This window comes from Nilaparvata lugens, chromosome 4 (genome assembly GCF_014356525.2).
Source record: "Nilaparvata lugens isolate BPH chromosome 4, ASM1435652v1, whole genome shotgun sequence".
In the NCBI taxonomy this organism is placed as follows: domain Eukaryota; kingdom Metazoa; phylum Arthropoda; class Insecta; order Hemiptera; family Delphacidae; genus Nilaparvata; species Nilaparvata lugens.
Genome location: NC_052507.1, coordinates 19,358,829 through 19,384,406, shown reverse-complemented (window position 1 = coordinate 19,384,406; position 25,578 = coordinate 19,358,829). Strand labels below are relative to the sequence as shown.

General features: G+C 35.1%; 3 protein-coding genes across 8 annotated transcripts in view; 1 reads left to right on the top strand and 2 right to left on the bottom strand.

The window, feature by feature from the left end:
* Window positions 1–3,786, bottom strand: part of LOC111061921 (chromosome-associated kinesin KIF4) — a 29,324-nt gene extending 25,538 nt beyond the window's left edge. Inside the window, exons 1-4 of the mRNA XM_039426875.1 lie at window positions 3,521–3,786; window positions 2,705–2,933; window positions 1,909–2,093; window positions 359–511 (exon numbers count right to left, since the gene is read on the bottom strand). Coding sequence (XP_039282809.1) covers window positions 359–511; window positions 1,909–2,093; window positions 2,705–2,933 — 567 coding nt within the window. The 5' untranslated portion in view covers window positions 3,521–3,786. The remainder of the gene's footprint in view (window positions 1–358; window positions 512–1,908; window positions 2,094–2,704; window positions 2,934–3,520) is intronic.
* Window positions 3,787–8,275: 4,489 nt separating this feature from the next.
* LOC111061492 (translation initiation factor eIF-2B subunit beta) lies at window positions 8,276–19,748 on the top strand. 2 transcript variants are annotated; one of them, XM_039426874.1, is made up of 8 exons: window positions 8,276–8,577; window positions 11,221–11,307; window positions 12,788–12,917; window positions 14,266–14,414; window positions 15,046–15,202; window positions 17,411–17,605; window positions 18,786–18,982; window positions 19,613–19,748. In XM_039426874.1, exons 1-8 carry the CDS (start codon window positions 8,525–8,527, stop codon window positions 19,683–19,685), a joined length of 1,041 nt encoding a protein of 346 aa, XP_039282808.1. In that variant the 5' UTR covers window positions 8,276–8,524; the 3' UTR covers window positions 19,686–19,748. The 2 variants fall into 2 exon arrangements, with proteins under 2 accessions (XP_039282808.1, XP_022204873.1); XM_022349181.2 differs by lacking the exon at window positions 8,276–8,577 and adding an exon at window positions 10,327–10,722.
* A 1,766-nt stretch (window positions 19,749–21,514) lies between these two features.
* The window catches only part of LOC111061493 (hexokinase type 2), a 71,996-nt gene continuing 67,932 nt past the window's right edge, over window positions 21,515–25,578 (bottom strand). The window contains exons 8-9 of one of the 5 annotated variants that reach the window (XM_039426865.1): window positions 25,144–25,216; window positions 21,515–21,928 (exon numbers count right to left, since the gene is read on the bottom strand). In XM_039426865.1, the coding sequence (XP_039282799.1) occupies window positions 21,840–21,928; window positions 25,144–25,216 (162 nt within the window). In that variant the 3' untranslated portion in view covers window positions 21,515–21,839. Of the gene's footprint in view, window positions 21,929–23,165; window positions 25,217–25,578 lie in introns of those variants that run through there. The other 4 variants (XM_039426868.1, XM_039426866.1, XM_039426867.1 and 1 more) reach the window with 4 other exon arrangements.

Below are 25,578 nucleotides of genomic sequence, written 5' to 3'. Positions count from 1 at the left end.
ACATTTGTTAAGTGTAGACACATCTTTAGATAGTACTCAAAATCCAAATATTGAGAATTTCGCGATGTTGAGTTTTTCACAGTTATTATGATATCACTGTTATGATAAAAACAAGCCATTCAACAAGAAGCCTAGAATTGTGTAAGTTATGTAACACAGGGAAAAAAGAAGCCCACATACTAGGGGCAGTATCTAATCAATTCTGGAATAGCCGCGAATATCCACTCAACCTTCTAAATAACTGAAGTAAGAATCAGAGGTTCCGTGAACTGAGAAAAAGTTATTTCAGCAGAATCTTATTCAAGCTAGAAGATTTCTGATTATTGAAAAAGATGATATGAAGCCTAAACACACTCACTTGTTGAAGGCATACAAAGGTATCATCAGTAGAGCATACTCTGGTCTCAGTGAGGTTGGGAATGCATATGCCACGAGTATCCTCCCTTATATCGACAACACTTTGTTCTCGACATTTTCCGGAGAGAAGGTCGTACAGTTGCTCTTGATAAAGCTGTGAAAAAGTAAAAATTTATTTTTGAAATGTTAAAAATCAAATGTACAAGAGAAACATGTTAGAAGAAGTGTAGCTTATCTGATAGAAATATGATGTTATTACAGGTTGACGGTCTTTCTGCTCAGAAAACATGAGGTGCTCAGTTAGGAATTTTTGAGAGATTAGAATTTTTCCACTCTCCTTCCTTCAACTCGAAATGCATCCACATGATGCAATTATATTAGTATGTAATTTTGGCAATTGTGAAAGTGACAAACATACGTTATTGTAATTTGTAATATAATTTATTGAAGTTCCCTCGTATTATAAGAATATCCCACCTCTAATAATTATTCTGTAATGGTGATAATATTGATAAGGAGTAAATTATGGGTGTGTGTTCATCGAGAGAAATTTATTATGGGCTTATTTGAAAAGTGTAGAATTAGAACTCTGTCAATGAGACTCTATAGTGATCATGTAGTTCAATTTTCTGTGTCAATTTTCATCGTGAAAATTTATTTTTGAATTTGCGTCCGGGAAGACAGTGAGTTTCTTATTTTATGCGGGGTTAAAGTATTCAACCGTCGTACCGTCGTATCGTTGGTGGAAGGGGAACATAGTTTGCATGGAAAAAAATAGTTCCAATTAAGCCTCGGCCGGAATCGCATTAAAAATCCAGAGATAGCCTCGGGCTTAGAGAGTTCAAAATTAACGTGTTTGTTAGATTCTTTTATTGTTTAAATTTGTTGATGTGTATAATTTTCTCCGAAGAATATGTTGTGGTAGTTTATTAATTATTTGAAGTGAATGTGTGAGTGTTGAAGATTGATATCAGTGAGTTAACAACAGTTTAGTGAAAATTTGAATAGTGATCGTTTTGTAATTCGAACGACGATGAGTGCCATTGTATCTTCTAGCTCATAATTTTCAACCCAAAATTGACCGAGTCCCTAGTATTATTAATTTGTAATAGAGAAATGAGTGAAGTCTACGCTACCTTCCTGAACAGTTAATATTCGTAACCAGTTAGCAAAATCTTACAGGCAGTCTTCTTGAGTTATAGAATGTTTAATAAATTGTTGCAGATTATTCGTTGTCTAAATTTCTAGTAGTTAGATCATTCAATAAAATTTAGAAGTTGAATAGAAAGCATAAGTTTGTTGTTTATAGTCGAATGACTCGCCCTTTAGTATTTAGAAATCTCTCCTACCCCCATCTGGGCCGGTAAAATTTCACTTGTGTTTACTTTAGAAAAATAAAATGTATTTTCCAATCATTGTTTTTAAATACAACTGTAAACACTATTAGGGGTTAAAGCATGGGATTAAAGGCAATCAAAAATTAATATATAAAATGGTAGAAAAAAATGTTAACACTTGGACGATAAGAAAAATAAAACTATACTATTGTACCTCAATGAAGGAAGCCGTTACTAAATATGACCATTCCTGATCAGAGTCTATTTTCTTGAAAATATCCTCGACAGCCTGAGGAATAATGCCTTTCTCAGCACCACTAAATGGAACGTAGTTAGTGCCCATTGTAAACGTCTTGCCTGACCCTGTCTGACCGTAGGCCAGTATAGTCACATTATAACCTGAAAAAGTCAAAGAAACATGTCCGTTAGTAAAAGTAAAATAACTTCTTCTAGTTCATTCTAGCGTAAAATGTTTAGGCTCTGTGAAATACGATACACTCTGTTATTTGTTCTTTCCGTTGATAGGCCTAATCAGATTGGTTACTTTTATGAGATTGGATAGTAATTTATAATATCGAATATAGAAGGTCTGAAGGTGCGTACAGACTTGTGCGCCAAGAACACGCGCATGTTGCTTTTAATCAGCTAATGCTAGGCTTATTATATTTAAATTTTACTGTTAAATAGATATTAAGGTGTACAAATACAGATATAGGCCTAAGTATAGGATCAGGTGAAATGCGTGTGTTCGTGGCTCACAAGTGTCTACTCACCTCAACACATCAATGAATTGACAATGTATAGTCACTGACTATAGTTTCCATCTGAATGTGAATCTGATTTGTAAGCTTCATACGTTTTCAATTGAATCAGATGCGATTCATAAGAGCAATAAATTCTGTCCCAGTGGACAACAAGTATGGTGATTATAGCTTAGGCTAGTTTGAGCTTGACATCTCGATAGTATAATTAGTTTTAGAGTTGGAATATCCTCTTTTTATTTAACTTACCTTTAAAAAGTTGATCTATGAGCCCTTCTACGGCGTTTGTGTAGATATCTTCTTGACGTGATTCTGGTCCAAAAACATAATTAAAAGTAAAGCCCACACCAGAAGATTTTATAACAATTTGCGACTCCTTATGGTGTGACTCTAAGCAAACACGACTTCCTTTCTCTTTTTCACTCTCAACGAGTGGTCGGATTCTAATAGCAACTTGAACCGTGTCGTTTGCACTCATCTGAAAAAAGAAAAGGAAAGCATGTTTTTTTTTATTTTCATAGAACATTATAGGAAAATAAAACGAACATATAGGCTAATTCGTCATTGGAAACAGGCTTTATTGGATGATTTACGTTTACTTTATTGGATGATTTGTTTCCTCATTGGAAACATGCTGTATTGGATCATTTACCTACATGTTCTTGCTTAGAATGTTTAAAAAACCCCACAAGCACTTCATGGTTGTAGCAAGATAGCAACTACAGTATACTAGTACTTCATGCTATCTTGATTCTTTTTGACCAGAAGCAAACCTCAACACCAAATTAAAATAAACAACACAGAATAGCTTCTATTATAATTGTTGAACTTTGATATAATGAATAATTTAAATTAAGAATACAAGCATTCTATCTTCAAGATTTAAAATTCTGATACTGATACAATAACTTAAAATGGCGGGTAATTTCCCTCTAAGCTCTCACGCAATCAAATAAAAGTAATTTTAAAAAGTTCAAGACCCTTCGGAATTTAAATTAATTGGATGTAGTCTTTATCAATAAACAGATTACATGAGTAATAATAATTGAACATTTTAAATCTTACCTTGATGTCATAAAGATACTAACAGTTTGTTGGAAGTGAATAACAAATTAACTTGTTTTGAAATGAAGAAACACTAATTCAGTCCTACATACACTCAATTCAATATGCAATATAATATCACAAATCTTTATTATAGCTAGTACATTTAAAAAGAAATAAGCTAAACACAAAATAAACGGGATACAGACAACATAAAACAAAGAAATGACAAAACAGACATATCAAGGCTTCAAGAGGAACCGAACACGAATCACGATTCACGAAGTGCCGAAACCGTTGATGCAGTGTGCAGTTGCAGGTTTTTGAAATTAGTCAATGTTGCCAACTATGTTTGAGAAGTGTTTTTAAAAATAATTTTCAAGAATTTCTTCTATTATTATTATAAGTATTATTTTGAGTGTAGATATTTATTGCTAATTATGTAATTTCATGATCATGAAGGTTGATACATAATTTTTTTAACACTTCAGAGCGTAACTTATCTAAAGACAAAACATTATTAAATTTTGATTTCACATTTTGAAACTCTTCAAAAATCAATGTCACCGAAACTATGCCTGAATACAGTCTTGAAATTGCAACATCAATGTAGTATTTTTATTGAAGTGGAATTTATTATAGGTCTATTATTATCATACCACTGGGAGAATTAGTTCTTGTATTTCCTCAAACTGACGCATTTGCTTATAGTGCGGTCCACGTTATAATGACAGTATTTGATCTACTTTGGTTTTGCTATCATTTGACAAAGCCGATGGTACTATCCTTTTCTAGGTCCACAACGATGCCAATTGTTGTTTTGAAAAAACCCACAAAAGAAGTGTGATGATAGGAGGTGACTTTAACATACATCTCGAGCCACCATCCAGGATGAGAGATAGTTTCACAAACCTTTTGCGTCATCATGGATTGTTTGTAGCCAGTCACCTTCCAACAAGAGGAACTGCATGCCTGGACACATTTCTAACAAATATGGATTCCTGGGATTATACAGTTTCTGAGTAGATTTTTGCCCACACCTTCTTCTACTAGAATTCCCAGTGTCGCTCTGGGCCGGCTAGATGCAGTCGGCGACTGGGGTGGGCCGCAGCAGGGGACGGGAGTCTTGGCAGGGCGTCCGCCAACCACCCTCATTCGAGTCGGGGGTTGAAACAGGGTCTTGAGCACCTTAGAGAAATGTTTCCCTCTTTTAGGTAAGAGGGGCCGTACTTTTGCACTGCCAAACAGGGTTGGGCGTGGAGTGAGAGGAATAGGAACGATCTGGTGTTCGCCATGAGGGGGGTCTCTGTAACGGGAGTAACATTCCCGATTGCCATGAGATGTCCTCTTGTGAGTCTTGGGACTGATTGCTGGAGTCGGTTACCGGGCCACTAATCTCGGGCACCGAGTGTTTTCCTGGGGTCAGGATTGTGCCGCAGAGTCAAAGAAAAGGCCTTCCCTGGCCTTGCTCGAGGTCCGCCAGCTATTTGGAAGTAAATCTGCAAGCTACAGGAGCCCGTGCTCCGGGTTTCACCTCTGATCACCAAGTCCCAATTCTCGGTCACGGGAAGACTTCCTGGGGTCAGAATCGTGCACTTAGTTGAAGGAAAGGCCTTCCCTGGCCTTTCTCGAGGTCCTCCTGCTATCCGAAGACGAATCAGCAAGCTACAGGAGCCTGCACACCAGACTTCACCTCTGGTCACCGGGTCCTGAATCCTGGGCACCGGGTGGCTTCCTAGGGTCAGGATCGTGCGCGGAGTTGAAGGAAAGGCTTTCCCTGGCCTTTCTCGAAGTCCTCCTGCTATTCGGAAGTAAATCTGTAAGCTACAGGAGCCCACGTGCTGGGCTCCACCTCTGATCACCAAGTCCCAATTCTCGTGCACCAGGTGTCTTCCTGGGGTCAGGATCGTGCGCGAAGTTGAAGGAAAGGCTTTTCCTGGCCATCCTCGAGGTCCTCCTGCTATTCAAAGACGAATCAGCAAGCTACAGGAGCCTGCGCACCGGACTTCACCTCTGATCACCAAGTCACAATTCTCGGGCACCGGGTGTCTTCCTAGGGTCAGGATCGTGCGCGGAGTTGAAGGAAAGGCTTTCCCTGGCCTTTCTCGAGGTCCTCCTGTTATTCAGAAGCGAATCGGCAAGCTACAGGAGCCTGCACGCCGGGCTTCACCTCTGATCACCAAGTCCCAATTCTCGGGCACCGGGTGTCTTCCTGGGGTCAGGATCGTGCGCGGGGTCGAGGGAAAGGCTTTCCCTAGCCATCCTCGAGGTCCTCCTGCTATTTGAGGTTCCCGCGATGATGCACCAGGGTACAGTCAGGTTTTAACCAAAACCTGGTGTGTTGCTGCTGGTTGAAACAGGCAGGATGCTGCCCAAACTCATTGAAAAGGTCGAACAACACTCGTCCAAGTGAGTGCTGAACCGCAGAGCTTCCAGTGTCTTTGATTAACCCCCATTAACCTTAGACACAACTCCTAGTGGTCGAAGGATTTGGAGTACACTCAAAGCACAAGATGTACTATGTTGCTAGCTACGCGCTGCTTCCTTCACTCTCTCTGTCGACTGCTCGCACTGGACACCCGCACTAGACTGCCTGTCTACTAGCCTTTCACGAGCCTCCCTCAATAGCCGAGAGGGAGGGAGTAAGGATGTGCAGCACTGCTGAGCGGTAGCCCAGCGGCTGGGCTGCTCATTGGACTCTGCGATTTTGTCTTAGAACAAGCCCTAAACTCAATTCCCCTCACTAGTTACGATATACATCGTGACAAGTTGAAGTAGTTGACCCCATGATTTCAGACCACTGCGCGGTTGTCTTCCAGATCCAACAGGAGGCTGGAAAAGTGAAATTGCATCAGAGGCTGCATGGAAATCAAATTACAGCTTCTACACCAGAGTAGTCAGAGAAGAGCAAATTCCAGAGCTCTGTCAGAAATTGAGCAACATAAACTGGAATCAAATATTCAGCTCCACACATCCAGAACTGACATTTGATATATTGATTACTGGGTACATAAGGGCCTTCAACTCTGTATACCCTAAAGTGATGAGCAAATCCACAAGACTCAATAGAGGTCCACTGTTCCACACTTCAAACGAGAGAACATGGTTTACAGGGAATCTCTGTAGGCAGAAGAACATAGTGATGCTACTAAACCATCAATATAAGACAGCCGAAACACAAGAAAAGAGACAAAACAGCTACAGGCTCTACCTGAGAGTAAACAATGAGTACCAAAGGAATGTCAGACAGGCAAAGAGAGAGCACACAGCCAACATCATCATGAATGCAGACAACAACTGCAAAGCGGCCTGGGATGTGATCAATGAACATCGTCCAAAGAAGACCCAGGTACACTCTCCACTCAGCCCAGACGATTTCAACAATTATTTTGTTGAGGCTGCTGGTAATGTGTTGAAGGACCTGGATGAAACAGGTGACCACGATCCAGTTGTTGGCATCAACACCAGAGGTGGTGTAAGTATGTATGTGTGGAAGGAGGTTAACCCAAGGAGGATACAGAACATTATCAGAGGATTGAAGAACTCCAAAACACAGGACATTTATGACCTGTCAACATTTGTCTTGAAATCCACAGCACACTTAATAGCAAGACCAATGGCAAGGGCTATAAATGATTGTCTCAGTGTGGGTAAGTTCCCGGATCTACTGAAGATTTCAAGAACAATACCAATTCACAAGAAAGGTGACACCAGCATCCCATCTAATTTTTGACCAACATCAATAGTGCCAATTTTGTCCAAGGTCATTGAGACAGAAATGAAGGTGCAACTCACAGAATTTCTGGAGGGGAACGAAATCCTGGCAAAATCTCAACATGGCTTCAGAAATGGGCGCTCAACTACAAGTGCATTGCTCACCCTGACCAGCAAGATACAAAGTGCCTTTGAGGGTGGTGAAGCCCTGGCCCTCACAATGTGCGACCTGAGTAAGGCTTTTGATTGTGTGCCGCATGACTTACTCATCAAAAAGCTTGAAATGTATGACATGGAAGGGACTGTGCTGAAAACAATTGTAAACTACTTGCAAAATAGAATGCAAGCTACTTTAATAAAGGGAGCGACTTCAAGAATCAGGAGAGTGGAGCATGGTGTACCACAGGGTTCAGTGTTGGGACCCTTGCTGTTCATTCTCCTCATGAATGATTTCACAGCAAACGAGGAAGCAGTGATTTTTGAAGATGACACTACAATAGCAGCGAGAGGTCCAACAAGTGATGAGGCCATTCCAAGATCTGCAGAACTGTTATGCAGCGCAAAAAGTAGTTCTTAGCAAACAAACTAAAGCTGAATGAGGACAAAACAAGTACCCTCATTTGCTCACTGCGACGGCAGGAGGCAGAACCGGTCAAGTTGCTTGGCTTCTGGCTGGATGGAAGGCTGAGATGGAGTCACCATGTGTCAGAAGTGTGTCAAAAGCTTTCCAGGGTAATATACCTGCTAAAAAAGCTCAGACATGTGGTAGGCAGGGATAGTTTGGTAATGACATACCACTCACTCTTTCATAGCCACATCATGTATGGACTGATCCTGTGGGGACATGTTCCAGCAGCAAAGAATGTACTGCTCCTCCAAAAAAGAGCAGTCCAAACAATCACATTCTCGGGAAGTAGGGACCACTGTAAACCTCCCTTCAAGGGTATGGGGATCCTCACCATCTACAGTCAGTACGTGTTCTGCTCATTATCACACCTGATGGACAACCAGGAAGACTGGACGAGAAGAGGCGAAATCCACAGCCACAATACACGCCGAGCTGCTGACCTTGAGGCATCCCACACACGATTGAGCAGCACCTACAACAGCTACCCAGCAGCAGCCATTCGAATGTTCAACAGGCTGCCCAGCGAAGTGAGAAATCTACCAAGAGATAAACTGCTTAGCACAGTGAAGCTGAAGCTGAACGACAAGCCACTCTACTCATTTGCTTAGCTTGAGGACGAGCCCCTTTTTTGAATCAGTTCTACTCCAACGACTAGCCAAAATGGCTACCAACCAGCCTTGTTTATGACACTGTCTATTTGGAATCCCCAGTCTTCGACAACGACAACAAGTATCAAGTAAGTATCAATTATGTTTTTCACAGTGTAGAAATATGATTAGGCCTAATTAATGCAGAGAATCGGCATCGCTATTCTTCATCCACTGCCATTATAACGTTGACCTAACTATAAAAGAAAACTATACTCAAAAGAAACTCTTCGATCAACTTTGGAGTGTCCACTTCTTATACTTTGGCAATTGATACTTTTTCAAAATTGGTGTGTACAGACTCTTAGAAGGTGACTCATTTTTCGATTATCGACAACCGGTCGTCCGATAGTCGAGATGACAAGTCTTGATTACAGGAGCTTCTCTTTGTCTCAGAAACAGAGTAACGGCCAGCAACAGTCACAGTTATAACATAGTTATTCAAAAGTATCCTTTGAGTATCTATAGTGAGGTCCACGTTATAATGTTAGTGTACGATTTGCAATGGTGTTGCTATCCTTGTCTCGTTCAACAAATGTAAAAGAGTTAGGGGTTAGTTTTTATTTAGGTTATATATTTAATAATGTTTTATTAGGATAGGTTAGGTTTTTGCTTTAAAATTGCAATATGCTAGAAGGGTCTAGGGTCTAGGTGGAGTTATGTTTTTTGATGTTTCAAAGCACAGAATTACAAGGAGTTTTATAGGAGTTTTCTCTGTTTCAAAGGTAAAAGGATAGGTTAGGCGGTTAGGATTTTGCTCTGAATCACATGTTTGTGAACATGTTCAAGAAATGAACCACATGTTTGTGAACATGTTCTAAAGATGACGAATAAATCTAAAGTATTAAATGTGAAAGGGTTAAAGGTTAGGTTTTATTTAGGTTATATTTAATAATGTGTTATTAGGATAGGTTAGGTTTTTGCTTTGAAATTGCAATATGCTAGAAGGGGCTACGGTGCAGTTAGAGTTATGTTTTTTGATGTTTCAAATGTAAAAGGATAGGTTAGGGGGTTAGGATTTTGCTTTGAAATCTAAATTATTAAATGTGAAGGGGTTAGTGGTTAGGTTTTTTTTGGATTATATTTAATAATGTTACATAAGGTTGGGTTAGGTTTTTGCTTTTAAATTGCAATATGCTAGAAAGGGCTAGGGTGCAGTTAGAGTTATGTTTTTTGATGTTTCAAATGTAAAAGGATAGGTTAGGGGGTTAGGATTTTGCTTTGAAATCTAAATTATTAAATGTGAAGGGGTTAGTGGTTAGGTTTTTTTTGGATTATATTTAATAATGTTACATAAGGTTGGGTTAGGTTTTTGCTTTTAAATTGCAATATGCTAGAAAGGGCTAGGGTCCAGGTAGAATAATGCTTTTTGATATTTCAAAGGTGGAAAGATAGGTTAGGATTTTGCTTTGAAATTGCAATATGCTTGAAGGGAATAGAGGTTTTTCAAATAGTTATGTTTATTGATGTTTTAAATGTAAAAGGGGAGGTTGAGGGTTCGGTTTTTGTTTTGAAATGACAATATGCTGACTTAGTTATAGTGTTTTTTAACATCAGTTAAATAACAACTGTTATATTTTATTAATTATATTTTTCAAAAGTACTCTTTTTTCGAATAAAATAATAATAAATTGATTATTATATTGAATTTAATCATAAATCATCATTGGATAATAATATCTTCATCAAATAGAATGACGATTGGCTCCAGTTACAGTGCTCGGTAACCATCATCACAAAGAACGTTACATTCAAAGATCTGACTGAATGGAACGGGAAAAACCCGTTGCTAACGCATGCGCGATACGGTGCTGTCTGAGACAAGGAGTGGTTTGTTTGATTACAGAATTTGTCTAACCTCAAATCTCAAATTATGATTTCATCATAAAATTTGTCATTCAAGAATGAGAGTATCCTGTATTTTTGAATCAAATATTTATGTTTAACAAACAATTTTTATTATCTTTCCAGTCTCCCTACCAGAATAATGAATGTTTATTGGTTTAGTTAATTTAGATAAACATAAGGAATAATCTGGCAGTTTTAATTGTGTTTTTATTCGACAACTTAAATCAAATAACCTCTAAAAAACAATATTGTTTGCTTTATAAAATAATTGGATTATTTTAATCGTATTTAGTTTATTTTTAACTTTATGTCATGGATAAAATGTCAAAAAAACCTAACCGTGGTGCGAAGTTGATGAAAAACTTTATCAGCAAAGTGAAAGCTGGGTAAATATTGATAGGCCTAGACTATTTTTTTATAATAGGTCTTTTTATAGATTGAATACTGTTAAAGAATCAAGTAAATTGTCAATCAAGAATATGAAAAATGATTATTCAATATATAATTGTAATTTTTTTCAAGTTATGCATTTTTTATTTTAATATTTTGACCATGACAAAATATACCTTTGGCTCAATAATCTATTTTAATGGTAAGCTACATACAAATTCAGTTCATAGGCCTACAAATTGACTATGTATGTACTGTATAAATGTTTATGATTTGTAAATAAAAGATTCGATCTGAGTAGGTTAAACAATGTGTCAAATTTTTCAATGCTTTTTATTATTCATAAGTAAAGTTTGATGTAGCCTATTATGCATCTTAGTAATAATTGAATTTGATTTCAAATAGATTCAACTACTTCTCCAACTACCTGTATTTAAATTGTTATTGGAATTTATAAATGTAATATTCAATTAACTCTTATTCATTTTTTTCAGAAAATTTTCAAGTACTTCTATCATAACAAACAGGACAGTAAATATATTGAGAGAAATCATTAAAGAAGCAGACTGGAAAAATGCTCAGTAAGTAACTCACTCTAATAGTTTACTAATGCATTATTTCATTAATTTTATTGCATCATCCACAATAAAAAACCAAAGCAGTTGGAAATCAAACATAATAATATTTTTTTCAAAGAGCCAAATTGATAAGTTTTCACCTTGATGCGCAATTCCTTAGCGACAACTCTATGAAATTTGTAATAGTCAATTTTAATTAAAAGAGTAAAAAAATTCAAAATTTGAACAAATTAATTCTTAATTGTATGATATAGAATGACCTAAATAGACTGTAGTCAAATTATAAATATTGTTACAGATAATTTCATACTAACTATGTTTGTTATCGCCCTAGCTCCAAGAGACACTCTTCAGGTTTACCTTTTATATATTGTACCTTTTTCTCATGAATCTCAGTATGTAAAAAACAAAGTTCTCGTGTCTAAACCAAGCAACAGTCCCTGGCTTCAAGTTACCCCGATAGCAATGGGTTTGCCTAAACAGCTTCAGCCAGGAACTGACCAAGGGAGATGCCATACGAAGCATGCATATTTGGGGACTTTTAGATCATCCCAATTGCGAATGTGGAGAAACTCAAACGGAGCTTATAGACCACATTGATTCATCACATGTTCATTGTATCAGTTTCTTAGTGGACTGATTGCACCTTGCAGATGAAGAGGCCATGCTCTGGCTGACTGGCACATTTGATGCACTTGAAGGGCTGAACTGCGTATTGTTATTTGTAGTTTCATGTTTCTTCCTATTATGACAAATCCAATTGGTAGGCTGTATTTTTTTGTGTATGTGCACACATATTTTTGCACATTTCAGAATTTTTGCATTGTCGTCCTGACGACAGTGACACGATATTATATTTTTATACATTGTCCAGTGCGATTACGACCGCTTTATACAGAGTGATTATAAAAGGACTTTACAACTTTGAAACCACATATATTGATTTTACTTACAGAATTGAGTCATTTTGTTACAAAACACTACAAGTTTAAGGTGTAGGTGCTATTTTGATTCGATGTGACAGCCGTTGGTAATGCAACGTACATCCCACCGATAATCGATTTCTTGCCACACACGTACCAGCATATCAGGCGTAACTTGTGCAAACGCAGCGATTTGATTGCGATCCGATTTCGGAGGTAGAGGCAGAACATAAATCTTATCCTTGATGAAACCACACAGGAAGAAATCAATCTGTGTCAAATCCAGAGAGCGAGGTGGCCATGCAATTGGCTCTGCACAGTCAATCCAGTGTAGTTGAAAGCAATTGTCTAGAAATCCCGAACTTCTCCGTGGAAATAAGCTGGTGCACCGTCATGCTGAACAAGATGAAAAAGTGCCCTTCTACTTTCAGCATGACGGTGCACCAGCTTATTTCCACGGTGAAGTTCGGGAATTTCCAGACTATTGCTTTCAACTTCGCTGGATTTCCTTTTATAATCACCCTAAATTATTGCATTAACAACAAATGAATCTGTTTCAGGCGGCTCTTGGTCATGATCAAAACACACGGCAAGAATCTGGAGGACGCACTTCCAGTGCACGCTTCAGTTGGCAACATGGTTCGGCGGGTTTTGAAGATAATCAGGGAGGAGTATACAGCAGCGCGTAAGGTAAACTTCATTCATAATTTTCCTATCTACTATATCATTTTGTCCAATTTTTAAAACATACTCGTATATTGCTAAAAATTAACTCCATTATAATCATAGCCATAGAAGAGGGATTAACCCCCTTCTATGTAGTTTTTATTCTATGGGGGATTTTCAATTTTCTGACGATTGAGTATAAGTATCATTATTTCTGCCAATATTATCTTTATCTATCTCATCTATATTATTAATATCTGCAAATATTTTTATGTAGTGTTACTGTGATCGTTGATGAAAGAAATCTTAATTTTACTAACAGCGTGGTTACTATGGACTGATATGGTCTTCTTATTTAATAAATCAATATGGAAAATTGAAGTACCCTTTATTATTTAAAATATTACAACTGATATTTTTTTTCTCATTTATTACAAATTACTACATAGCTCAACTATAGTGTGAGAAACGTATCTCTTGAGGTGCATTTATGCAAACTCTGAGGTGCATTCTATACTTATTTCAAGTTTTTGCAGAATTCCCTCACCTCACAACCAATGCTAATTTTTCTTTCACATAGGAGAATTTTCGGTATGTGTTGGCGTGAAAAGAATATGAAGAAAATGAATACATCAATTAATCAAAATTAGTCTGGAAAATCGTGTTGGGATGAATGACAAAAAATAGATTTCAGAGTGAAAAACTTACAAAAATCATAAATCATTCAGTGTTTTTATTTTTAGACAAAAACACGTGTACCGTAAGCTATTTTGCTTATTGCATTCCATTCAATGTTATTCACGCAAAGACCGAATTGTACTATCAGATATTTGTAAAAACTTTGACCAACTTTTAAAAAAGATAATACTTATTTATAATGAGATACGAGAAATATTTATCAAACATGACCTATTACACTATCAAATATATTTCATAATATAGTTGATACTATACTCTGTGGTTAAATGCTGTGAGTTTACATACATTCTACCACTCATTTTTATTACTCAACATGCTTCCAGAGAAGACAAAGACGGGTCCATTCAAATTCAATTTAATTCATAAAATAGTTGTAATGTTTATTATCAAACGAAAATCCAAATTAAATGCTGCAAATAAATGCAATATCTCAGTAATTTCCATCTGTAGTTGTAATGTGACAGGATTTGTATTTTATTGTCATTTTTGTCAGTGACGCATGCATTTTAAAGTGATGCATCCTAATAAATACCATAACGAGGGTTTCGGTACGAAATGCTTTGCTATCAATCAATGCTATACTTTCTAGGAAAATTTTTCCAAAGAGGTATTGACATAGATTCTATATTATGCTGGTTGTATTTTTCATTCACAAAAATTTGGATTATTTCAGAACAAACAAGATGAGCTTGATCCACAAGATTCGTTGCACAAAATAGTCACAAGCGAAGGAGAAATAGATGATTATTCAATTGTAGTTCCAGAATTGAAAGATGCGATTCTTGATCATATCAGCGAATTCCAAACTGAATTGGAGACAAGGTGAATAAATGAATGAATAAATAAATTAATTGTGTTTTAATTTAAACAAAAAAAAAAAACAATACATTTTATAATTATTATTTTATTATTTCGAAAATTAACTGGACACTGCATGTTTGAATGTTTGCAACTGATTTTTCAACCTTAAATTTCTATTGGAAGTTTTTTTTTTAAGTTCAAGTCTAATCAAATACTTATAATCACAAATAATACAATAATCACAATAATCATAATACAATAATCACAAAATTACCAAACATATTATCGTAAAATCATAATCATCGTTAAAAACTGACTATTAGAAAATAAGAAAATCATTTCTAAATCACAATCTCATTATTTTATCTTAATTTATTATTTGAAAATTGAATGTCGCTCAATTCAAATACACGTAGCAATCTCTCAGTCATTTCAAGTAACTTTTACGGTTTTAAACAAACTGGATCTATATATTAGATAAAATAGATTGTCTCTACTGATCTAATAATGAAAACTTTTGCAGTATCTGGTGTAGCAGCGTCTATATATCCCAACAAATATCACACAATAATGTTGTCAGCAATCCTGCTCTGTGTATTAAGGTGATCGTACTAACTTTTTGATCTATTCCAGAACTTTTATTTTTCCACAGTTCAGAGAACATCAGAAATCAAGCGAAAGAACACATACACTCCAATGAGATAATTCTGACCCTAGGAAGATCAAAGATTGTTGAGCAATTTCTGAAAAAGGCGGCCGAAGATAGAAAATTCGAGGTCATTGTCGTGGAATGTGCACCATTCAACAATGTAAGTTACTCACTGAACATTTTTTGTCAAATAATTTACCAAGATGTAAGAAAATCCTCTAACATTAGCCATTTTAGCATTGTAGACCCTAGAAATGACTGTGCTATAACCATAGCGCTTACAATAAAATGACAACGTCGTTAATTAAGTTTGTCACCTGGTCAGCCCATGTTGGAAGCAGTGGAAAGTCCAAGATAGATTGGAATGCATTGAGTTATACCATAGAGGAAAAATCGCATAAGCATTATGTCTCATCTCTGCTATATGGTTATACATTGCGGCCGCAGCAGATAGCTGATTGTAGTCCCAGTTGAAGGTGTTGTCAATTCGTTGGGTGCGTCATTTATTATAGGTATTTGTGGTTTAACTCAACTTTAACTATGATGCTTTGCTTTCTGCTAATCATCTAGTAATCTATGACACCATGTTCAAAAAGCGGTGACATCATAAATATACGAGAATTTTTGTTTAGAGAAGATGGTTTGCAAAGACTAAAAGAGTATTGGATAGAAATTTTACTTGTAGTCGCTAGTAGTTGTAAACTCCATCACACAGTGACATACTCAGCGTTCGAACCCCTTTTTCACAGGGACTGTAGGCGGAATTTTAGTAGCCAACACTAATAGTTGGGTCTAGTTGACGCCGCTATTGTCTCAGTGTGCAGTGTACTTGAAATTAGTTATATCTCTGTTTAAATTACAGTTATCCCTTCTCAAGCTCTCTGCACATAGGGACAATACTAGCTTCTACTAGCTGCCGTGGGAATGCGGAATTGGAATTTCATGTACGTTTGAGTTGCGGACATCTCCAATTCCGCGTTACCGTGGCAGCTAGTGGGAGTTACCAGCCCAATTGAGGCTGCTTAAGAGGAAGTGAGGAAGGGTGAGGGAGAGGACCTTATTCTTATTAAAATGAAGTTATACAGGGTGATTCTTAATTATGGTAAAATAATTTAATACGTGATAGTAGAGGTAAGAATAAGAAAAAAAGTTCTTATAAACATATATCCATAAACGCTTCATTAGCGAGCTATACAGAGTGAAAGATTTCGCCCGGAATTCAGTTCCTCTGGTGAAATACACCGATGCTGACTAGTTTTTGAAAAACTTATGGTGGATTCATATGGAAAAATATCTGAAAAATTGAATAAAACTAGTCTGGTAGCTGTAGTGTGAGTAGTTTTTGAGAAAAAAGTTGAAATATGCAAAAACTCTAAGTAGAAAAACACAGACTTCTACGTTTGATGCCCAATAACTTTCTTTAATGACCAGTAAACAATAATTTTTCGCAATAAAAATTATAGAGAATTTAATTCTGTAAAGAATTATGTAAGCTGTGTAACTAAATTTAAATAAAATGTATTCTTATGTAGTACATTACACCACAAAAATTTTCTGTTTTATGAGGAGAGAACTAATAACTCATTGTAGCTTATTGCAAATAAAATATTCGGTTTTTTATGAAAAGTTTTTTTTTATAAAAGTAACATATCTAAGTGACATTAAACTTATACCAAAATCCACCATAAGTTTTTTTCAAAAACTAGTCCCCAAACAATTCAGCATGGGTGTATTTCACCAGAGGAACTGAATTCCGGGCGAAATCTTTCACCCTGTATAGTTCGCTAATGAAGCGTTTATGTTTTTAAGAATTATTTTTCTTATTTTTACCTCTACTATCACGTATTAAATTATTTTACCATAATTATGAATCACTCTGTCTAAGTATCGAATAAAGAAGAGCACGAGAACTAGTTCATTTGGAATAAATCTCAAGTAAAACTGATTCATGTAATTCATCTCACCTTAAACATTTTTATTGATTAGTAAGTTATCAGTCCATTAGTAGCATTCATTCAAAACTGAAATCAATTATTTTTGACAAAATGTTAAGAGAAAAGTTTCAAAGATGATAAAAGTTGATCAGATAGATATCCCGGTGCGTCGAAACCCTCCTAAAGTTGTAGGTAAATGTATCTCTTATTATTCACAAGCGTAAGTCTGGAGTTCATTCAAGTATCATCCTCAGGAAAAAATCGAAACGACCATTCAATGGAAAGTAGGACAAATCCTACAAATTTATTACCCTCTTCCAGTTCCATCAACTATCATATTTCTCTCTTATTCATAGGGTATATTTTCTATTTTAATTTTTCAAACATTTAAAAATATAAATGAATTGAAATTTATTGTATATTTGGTGTTGCAGGGTAGCGATATGGCAGCTAGTCTCTCTGAGAGCAATATAGAAACGACGTTGATTCCGGACTCGGCCGTGTTTGCGATCATGTCGCGAGTGAACAAAGTGATCATCGGCACGCAGACAGTGATGGCCAATGGCGGCCTGAGGGCCATTTGCGGCAGTCACACCGCCGCCCTTGCTGCCAACCACTGCTCTGTGCCGGTCAGTACAATCAGCAACAACCAAATCTGATATGTCGTCTTATACATCTTGTTCTTCTCTCCTTATGGATGTAGCTTATGCCCAGGTGCCCAGGATTTGAGGCTTGATACAGTCGAACTCTAAAGCTGCGTACATACTTTTGAACCACGAACACGCGCGTTTTCTTCCCATCAGCTGATGCTAATCTTTTTATATCTGTATCTTACCGATTTTGTACAAATACAGTTGTTATAATCCGCTGATTGAAAGCGAAATGCGAGTGTTTGTGGCACAAAAGTCTGTACGCAGCTTAATATAACGTATTCCAAGTGACCACAACTAAAATCGTTGTATGAGGAATTCTTCTTGATAACGGTATAAACTCTACATCGAACCTCATGTACTTCTACGTTCGAGCGTATCTAAAATTAATAAGTTTCATTATTCTCCGTTACATTGAGACTTCTGTATCTGCTGAAAAGTAGATTAGAATTAACTATCTAAAATTAATAAGTTAAATCATTATCCGTTACATTGAGACTCTTACTACTACTTTATATACTTTATCTACTGAAAAGTAGAATAGAATTATTAAACGAAATTCCAATTAAATTTCAATTTTCCATCTGTAGAATAGAATTAACTATTTATTCGATGACGTGGCATAGCTTTGACAGTAATGACCACTCTACTACTCAACCACAACGTGAACAAAACATGTTACAACAGAATAATTCGACAAAATTAACCGTTATAAACCAATCAAAAAGAAATTATGAGTCCATGACAGAACAGTAAATATAAAGCATTGAACTCGATTTGGAATGTACTTTAAAGTTATATAGTTGAATTTATGTTGTAAAATAGTTCTCAAGAATATGATTCTATTATCTTTACCTTTGGATGTAAATTTTTTTCGTAAACTAAACAAATCACTAGTAAAGCAACTCATAGGCTATTATATTATTATAACTATATTTTATATGTGCTTGAATTTCATGGAAAATATTTGACTAAATATCATGTTCCTCTCTCTTCTTCCAATGCATCCAGGCCTTATCTAATAAATCGGGGATTCTAATTACAAGTTCAATGTCAATAATTAGATATGCATATCTGAAACATTGTATAACTTGATTGAAATTGAAATGTTATGATGCATTTGTGAAACGTTTGTTTGTTTTGTATTGTTTTTGGGCAGGTAATAGTTCTGGCGCCACTGTACAAGTTCAGTCCACAGTTCCTGTGCGCTTACGCGCATAACACGTTCAACACGTTCGTCTCGCCGGAGGGCGTTCTTGACTACAAGGATGGCGATCTCATGTCGCTAGTGCACGTCTACAATCCAGTCTTCGATTATGTGCCTCCAGAACTTGTCACACTGTTCATATCAAATACGTGAGTAGATATCAACAATACATTTGGCCTCTATGAATAATTTTTTTTTAAGTTGATCATCAATATTATTTTAAAATCCATCTTTAATTTGTTTTAGATTGAATATAAATTTAATTGTGCGAGAACGTTTTCATTTTAAGGCAACTGTTGTTAGGACATGATTACTCTCAGTGGTTGTCTCATTGTACACTGCCTAGTATACTAGGAACGTTGAAAAACAGTGAACGTTGGAAATAATATGAAATTATCAACCAATAAACTAATGATGATCTCAGAGTGGTCAGGAGAAGGCATCACCATAGAGAAAATAGTATAAGCTATATTCTATCTTTTTTCTATGGCATAACTTAGAGAAACATTAAGAAATTTTATCAACTCCCATGAAGAAACGATTGTTGTGAAAAATAATATAATTGTGTTTATTACTAGCTTTTTTCCCATTAATTTGTAGAAGTTGTTTATAATGGATTACTATTTTATAGTTGATACATTTGATATATTTTTTCGAATTTTCTTTATTATTACACTAACCTCATTGTTTATGTAATGGCTTGTCATACCATATTTAGAAACACTGACGAAGTCTGTGAATAATAAGAAAAAAATGAATAAAACTATATTTTTTTGCAGTGGCGGGCACGCTCCATCGTACGTCTATCGATTGCTGAGTGAATTGTACCACCCAGATGACTATTCTTTGTAATTCTTTATTAATTTGTGCGTTGTAAAATTTGAAATGGATGGAATATATTTATAGTATATTTTTTCCAATGTACTTCTTTGTCTATCTTGCCTTTTTTGCTCAATGCTCAACACAAATATTCGAAAATCCGATGTTTCTTTAAAACGAAGGGGTCTGCTTTCTAGTAAAAGTTCTTCTAAAGGAAATCTGCATTTTATTGTGTTAGATGCCTCGGATCTAGTTCTGACCCCTTGCCCCTCAAACAGTGAAAGTGAGCACGCTGTAGTAGCGACATATTTTCCATTTGCATACATTATTCCCTCTCTTTCCTCTCTCTCTCTCTTTGCATGCAAGCTCTAAGAACAAACATAGACTTAATGGACAATACATTTTCCTTTGATTTTTTTTCCTCCACCTAATGTCTAAAGTACTTACTTTACTCCCTGAAACATAATACTAAAGTTTCACTTTTTCGCTCTCGGTACTAAAAAACAGAAAAACTCCCTCGGGAGGAAAAGTAACTCCATGTAAATAACATGGGAAGCATCTCTATTTTAAAAACTTACATTGGAAATAGGTTAGAAGGTCTAAGCTCAGATGAGGAAGCATATAGAGTAGTCAGTCATTGAGCCAACTAAATGCAATACCTCAACCAGATTTGATCAACATATTATGAAATATATGTTTGTATGATAAAATTATTACATACTTCGTATTAGTATACCACAAAAATTTATAATTATTTTTTAATATTTCATTTTATTCAAAATATCAGCCAACGAATATTTCGGCCAATATTTCAAGGAATATTATGCATGGTCAACGAGTCGGTTGTTACAACTTTTGCCGACAGATAGCGCATAGCGCTGTCGTCGGCGGTGACAAGGTCTATAAAATACAGGTCATGACACTATTGTTGTGAGCAGCCATTTTATGGGGTCTTTATGGCGGTACATTTGAAAATCCAATTCAATTTGCTCGTAACAAAATTATGCATTTTAAAAACAATATTCTAGTTCAGATAATATGTGAATTCAAGTTTTCAATTTTTTAATTATGAAATTTCAATAATTAATGCTTCAATTATTCATTTATTTATTATTAAAAACTGTTCTTATTCTTGTAAATCAAGGATTATGATTCAAAAGGCATTGGGACAAGACAGAAATATGCGAGGCCAATTTCAAAAAGAGTTTTAAGTTCCTGATCAATTGAATCTAAAAATCAACAATTCAGTTCCTAGTTGGAATCTAATTTATTATTATTCTGTCGGATATAAAAATTTATTTTACAATTCAAAGCCAAGCAATATCCCTTGAACAATATTACAAAATAACACATCATGTTGTTCAATCCATAATGATAACAGCTGATAAATTTGAAAATTGGTAAACTAGGACCCCATAAAATGGCTGCTCACAACAATAGTGTCATGACCTGTATTTTATAGACCTTGGGCGGTGAACTATGATTACTGCCAGCTGTTTACTTCTCAGGTTATGTTGTAACACATTTTTACTGGTCACGTAAGTTTTTTTAAATTATTTTATTTGGATTTTTCATAAAAATTTAGGTGAAGAAAAAATGTGTACATCACGAGTGAAAAATGTTTTTTCTCCCTCAGGGAAATTGTTGCAATCAATCTTCCCCTCAGGGAGAAAAAGTGGTATTTTTCACTTTAGATATACAAATAACTATCAAAATATATCCTGTAAAAAGTTTTTTTAGCCGCTCGCACAACCTTATAAAGCCCCAGAGTTTTATGGACCTCTCAACCTGAGGGTCTGGAAATTTTAAGGTCTCAAAGGTTGAGTGCTATAGAAAACATTGACGTTTCAAGTTCACCTTAGGGATTTTCCATTTCAAAAAGTACAATCTTAGTTTAGATTATACAATTTCAAATGAAAAAGACTTCCTATTATTTTAAAACTATTTGAGACACACAAAACTTTTATTTCTGCTTTGATACAATGTAGAAAAAGTTGATATAATGAGTCATGATAAGAGTTCATTCTTGGTGCAAACTATTCTCAAAGTTGGAATTTGATACACCGTACATGTTCCTCAGAAAGTTCTACGGATAATTCTGTTGGGAAGATCAATTCATTATGATTACTTCCAGAAGTGAATTGTTTCTCCATTACCATCTTCTAAGCAGTCACATTGCTAATCGAATCAACATTGACTACGCGACGGAGGAGGACACGCCGGTTTAGGGGAAGGTTTGCAAACATTCGACGATGCTCCATTGTTGTCTTGCTTACCTAAAAAATAGAATGCTTCAATTGCAATACAGTTACTAAGTGTAGTTTCATCAAACTAAAACTGCTACTAAGGCTCATTTGATACTTCATCTACAATCAAGTTAATATTCTAACTACTTATTTCATAATTGCGCTACATTTTAACAAATCATTCGCTAATAATTCCACATGAAGAATAAATCGAAGGGAAAAAGGCTTATCCTAGGTCATACACAAGAACTTGATGTTTTATTGTTGCCGATGATAGTTTTGTATTTTTTATTGATTAAGTCTTACTCATCAAGTCAAGCAAAAACGTTAGTTGAAACTGTAACGTTTCAAGCTCATTATTGCAAATTACTTATTTTTCAAATTTTTATGAACACTGACGAATATTCATTCCATACGAAAGAACGTTCTTTTATTACTAAAAGCGTTTGAAAAATAATATCAAGCAAACTAGCGCATTAGTAGTCACTAATTATGCATTTATTATGGCTCTTGTGGTTGAATATGCTCTTTTTCACGGAAATAGACCCTAGAATTTATCCCACTATTTTAATATAAGAGAATCGATAATAGAAAGTGATTAAGCAGCAGTCATGAATATGAATGGTTCTTTTCTTGTAGTAAGTACCTTGTAGGTACTGCCGTAGGCTAATCTTACTTGATAGTTATTTATTGAAGATTTTTCAGTTATTATCGTATATGATAGTTTGAAACCTTGTGGGACGAGAATTTGAATCAAAGATTTCATTAAGGTTAATATTTTCATTTGTTGATGGAGACTCTCCTGTAGCGTTTCATTATTAATTTCTCATGAAATGTTTCATAGTTTAAATTTATTCAATACGAATGGAATAAAAAGAAACTTCCAATCCTTGTCAAATAATGTGGTAACTGGAGTCGGTAAGTGAATTGTAAACAAGCTTTGATGTAACTAAGTATGGCAATACCGGTGACGCATGAGGCATGACAATGTCAAACGTCTCCTGCCTGGCTGGTCTCTCAACTCAGGTACAGACAGTTCCACACAAGGTGGGCTTAGCTTCATTTTTTTATATAAGTGCGTAAATGCATTCTGCCGTTACTTGAAAAAAAATGCTTGGATGTAGATCTGCTTCTACTATTCTACCGTACCAATATAACTAACTCATCTTCAGAAAGTATTACTACATTTGCACGTTAAATTTGGATACGCGCGAATGTTCTATGTTTTAGTACAGAAGAGTTCAGGGAAGAGTGCAGTACGCAAATCTGTAGTCTCATAAACCATTTTATTCAATGATCATAATTATTATTATAAAAAAGATGAAATTTTGCAACAAAACAGCTCACTAAATAAACAGATATCAAAGATGGTTCCAAGAAATAGAATAGGAGGTCTATGTTTCAGAAAATAACTTAGTTTAATATGTATGAATTACGATATTTATAAACATAATATTGAAAAAGCATCAAGGAAATTTAAATTTCTATTGACAGTAATCGATTCGTTCAGGCAACGAGTTTCAGTATATAAAAGTAGTAACAATGAACTTCCTATAAAAAATAGTTTTTTTCTCTGTACAAACTCGTTAGCATTATGCTAAGTAAAAATATATTATCTAAAATCTATCATACAGTATACTCTATATTTATATCAATATGTAATAACTAATCTACAAGCTATTATTAAAATATTTTTTTATGTATACAAACATTTTTATAATCTAATGATCACTATAAATTAGATATTTTATTAATAATCAACTGGATAGCCTGTATCGATATTTTGTTGGCGATGAAATATCTTCACAACTATTGACTATACATTTTTCTAGTAATTTTATTTATGTAACTCCATTAAACGATCTTTTGAATTAATTTCGGCCATTTAAATTTGCAATTACAATTGAAATGAATCATGATGATGGAATTCTTTTCTCATGAAATTATTCTTAGATCAAGTAGTTTTTGAATCGCCTTCACATAGACCCTTTTCAGTAATCTCTCATAGAATTTCATCAAATATGAAAATATGTGAACAAATTAAGTACAAAAAATAATTGATAACCAGTAAACTGATGAAATAATTCGCAGACTAAGTGGTTATCCAAATGAGAACAAATAGTAAATTACAATAACAATGAAAATTAATTATCTTGAACTACCTAAATTCTCATAGCTTATTCAATACAAATCGCAATTATTAATTATTTTTTGTAATCTTAGATCTCATTAATCAAGGAAGAATTAAAGTTTGAGAAATGTGTTTGTGAAGAAGTGGCATGATGACATCATATAAAATATTGAAACACTCAATCTTAAAATAACATAATGTCTCTAAATGTCCGTTTTTGTGATATACAATTGAAGCAATCCTATGTCTCGTTTATTTTATAATTCAATATCAATACAATAGTATACCATCATGGAAAACAACTTTTTGGCTAGTTGAACTAATGAAACATCAAGTTTCTACATGTACTTGAAAAACAATTCGAATTTATTATACAAATAAGTAGATACAGCCGAAAAAACAATTTATAGCTCTAAAATATATCACAACATGAAAAATTAAAACACCCCAACAAATTTACAGATATCTAAAAATACTTCATTCACGATTTTACTGAAGTTGTCATAATTATATAGTGATACACAGTGCGAATTAAAAAAGCGTAGGCCTGATAATTAAAAGATTACATTATAAAAGCTTGTTTTAAAACAGAACAGGGATTGCTAAGGAATGATAAAACGATTTTGAGTACAATAATATTGTTAGGTTACAGGTCCACATTTAAAGTTTACTATAATAGATATTTAATAAAGTTAATTCGATAATATCGAATATTATTTACTCTACACAACCATCTCGAATAGCTCCAAGTGCGAAAAAAAACTTTCCACATACTTGAGATAATAACATCCTTCATAATAATTATCATGATGAGCTGGCACTGGGGAAGAACTATCAGTACAAACCCAAAATTCAATTCAAACGCTAAACCTAAATAGTCATAATAATTTACTACGCGTAAAATGGCCGAACTTTTCCAACTCTTGATAATTTTGCTAATGATATACAAGGGCTATAGCATTGTGCATTGTACAACGCCATAACTTATACTCTACAACATAACAAAACAACTTGCTATATTTACATAGATGACAGCAGTGAAATAAATATAGAAACTAAAGCTCAAATGTAGATTAGGCGACGGCGGCATTGGCATCTTTCAGACTTATGGTACCTGATTTGCTGATGACTGCGGCGACCAGCGCTGCTCCCCGCCCGCTTCCGTCCTGTGACAGCATCAGCTTGAACTGACCAACAACAAATACAAAATTAGATCAACTAACATCATAATTTTACATTTTTTCAATAACTTTTGACATTACAGTATCTAATGAACAGCTACGTTTCTATTATATAGTATTATCAACAATAAATACAGGGACCTGGTTATGCACAGCAATTGGCGGCTATAAGGACTATTAGTTGATAACTCATAATTGAATGGTCGGCTGGAGTGAAGTATAACCTACATGCTCAATTCCCATCCAATTTTTAAATGATATCAATACCTCTAAAAGTTATGTTTTCAATATTCAGTAGTGGAATAAATTTAAATTAATAGACCTACAATACTTCTTCTCGGCTGCCTAAAATCAGGCCATGTCAGAGG

What these genes read in the sequence shown, in the direction of transcription:
- LOC111061492 (XM_022349181.2), top strand. Translation starts at nt 10,649, where the DNA reads ATGGATAAAATGTCAAAAAAACCTAACCGTGGTGCGAAGTTGATGAAA. An exon ending in AGTATACAGCAGCGCGTAAG is followed by an intron (nt 12,918 to 14,265) that starts GTAAACTTCATT and finishes GGATTATTTCAG; the next exon opens with AACAAACAAGATGAGCTTGA. An exon ending in CAAACTGAATTGGAGACAAG is followed by an intron (nt 14,415 to 15,045) that starts GTGAATAAATGA and finishes ATTTTTCCACAG; the next exon opens with TTCAGAGAACATCAGAAATC.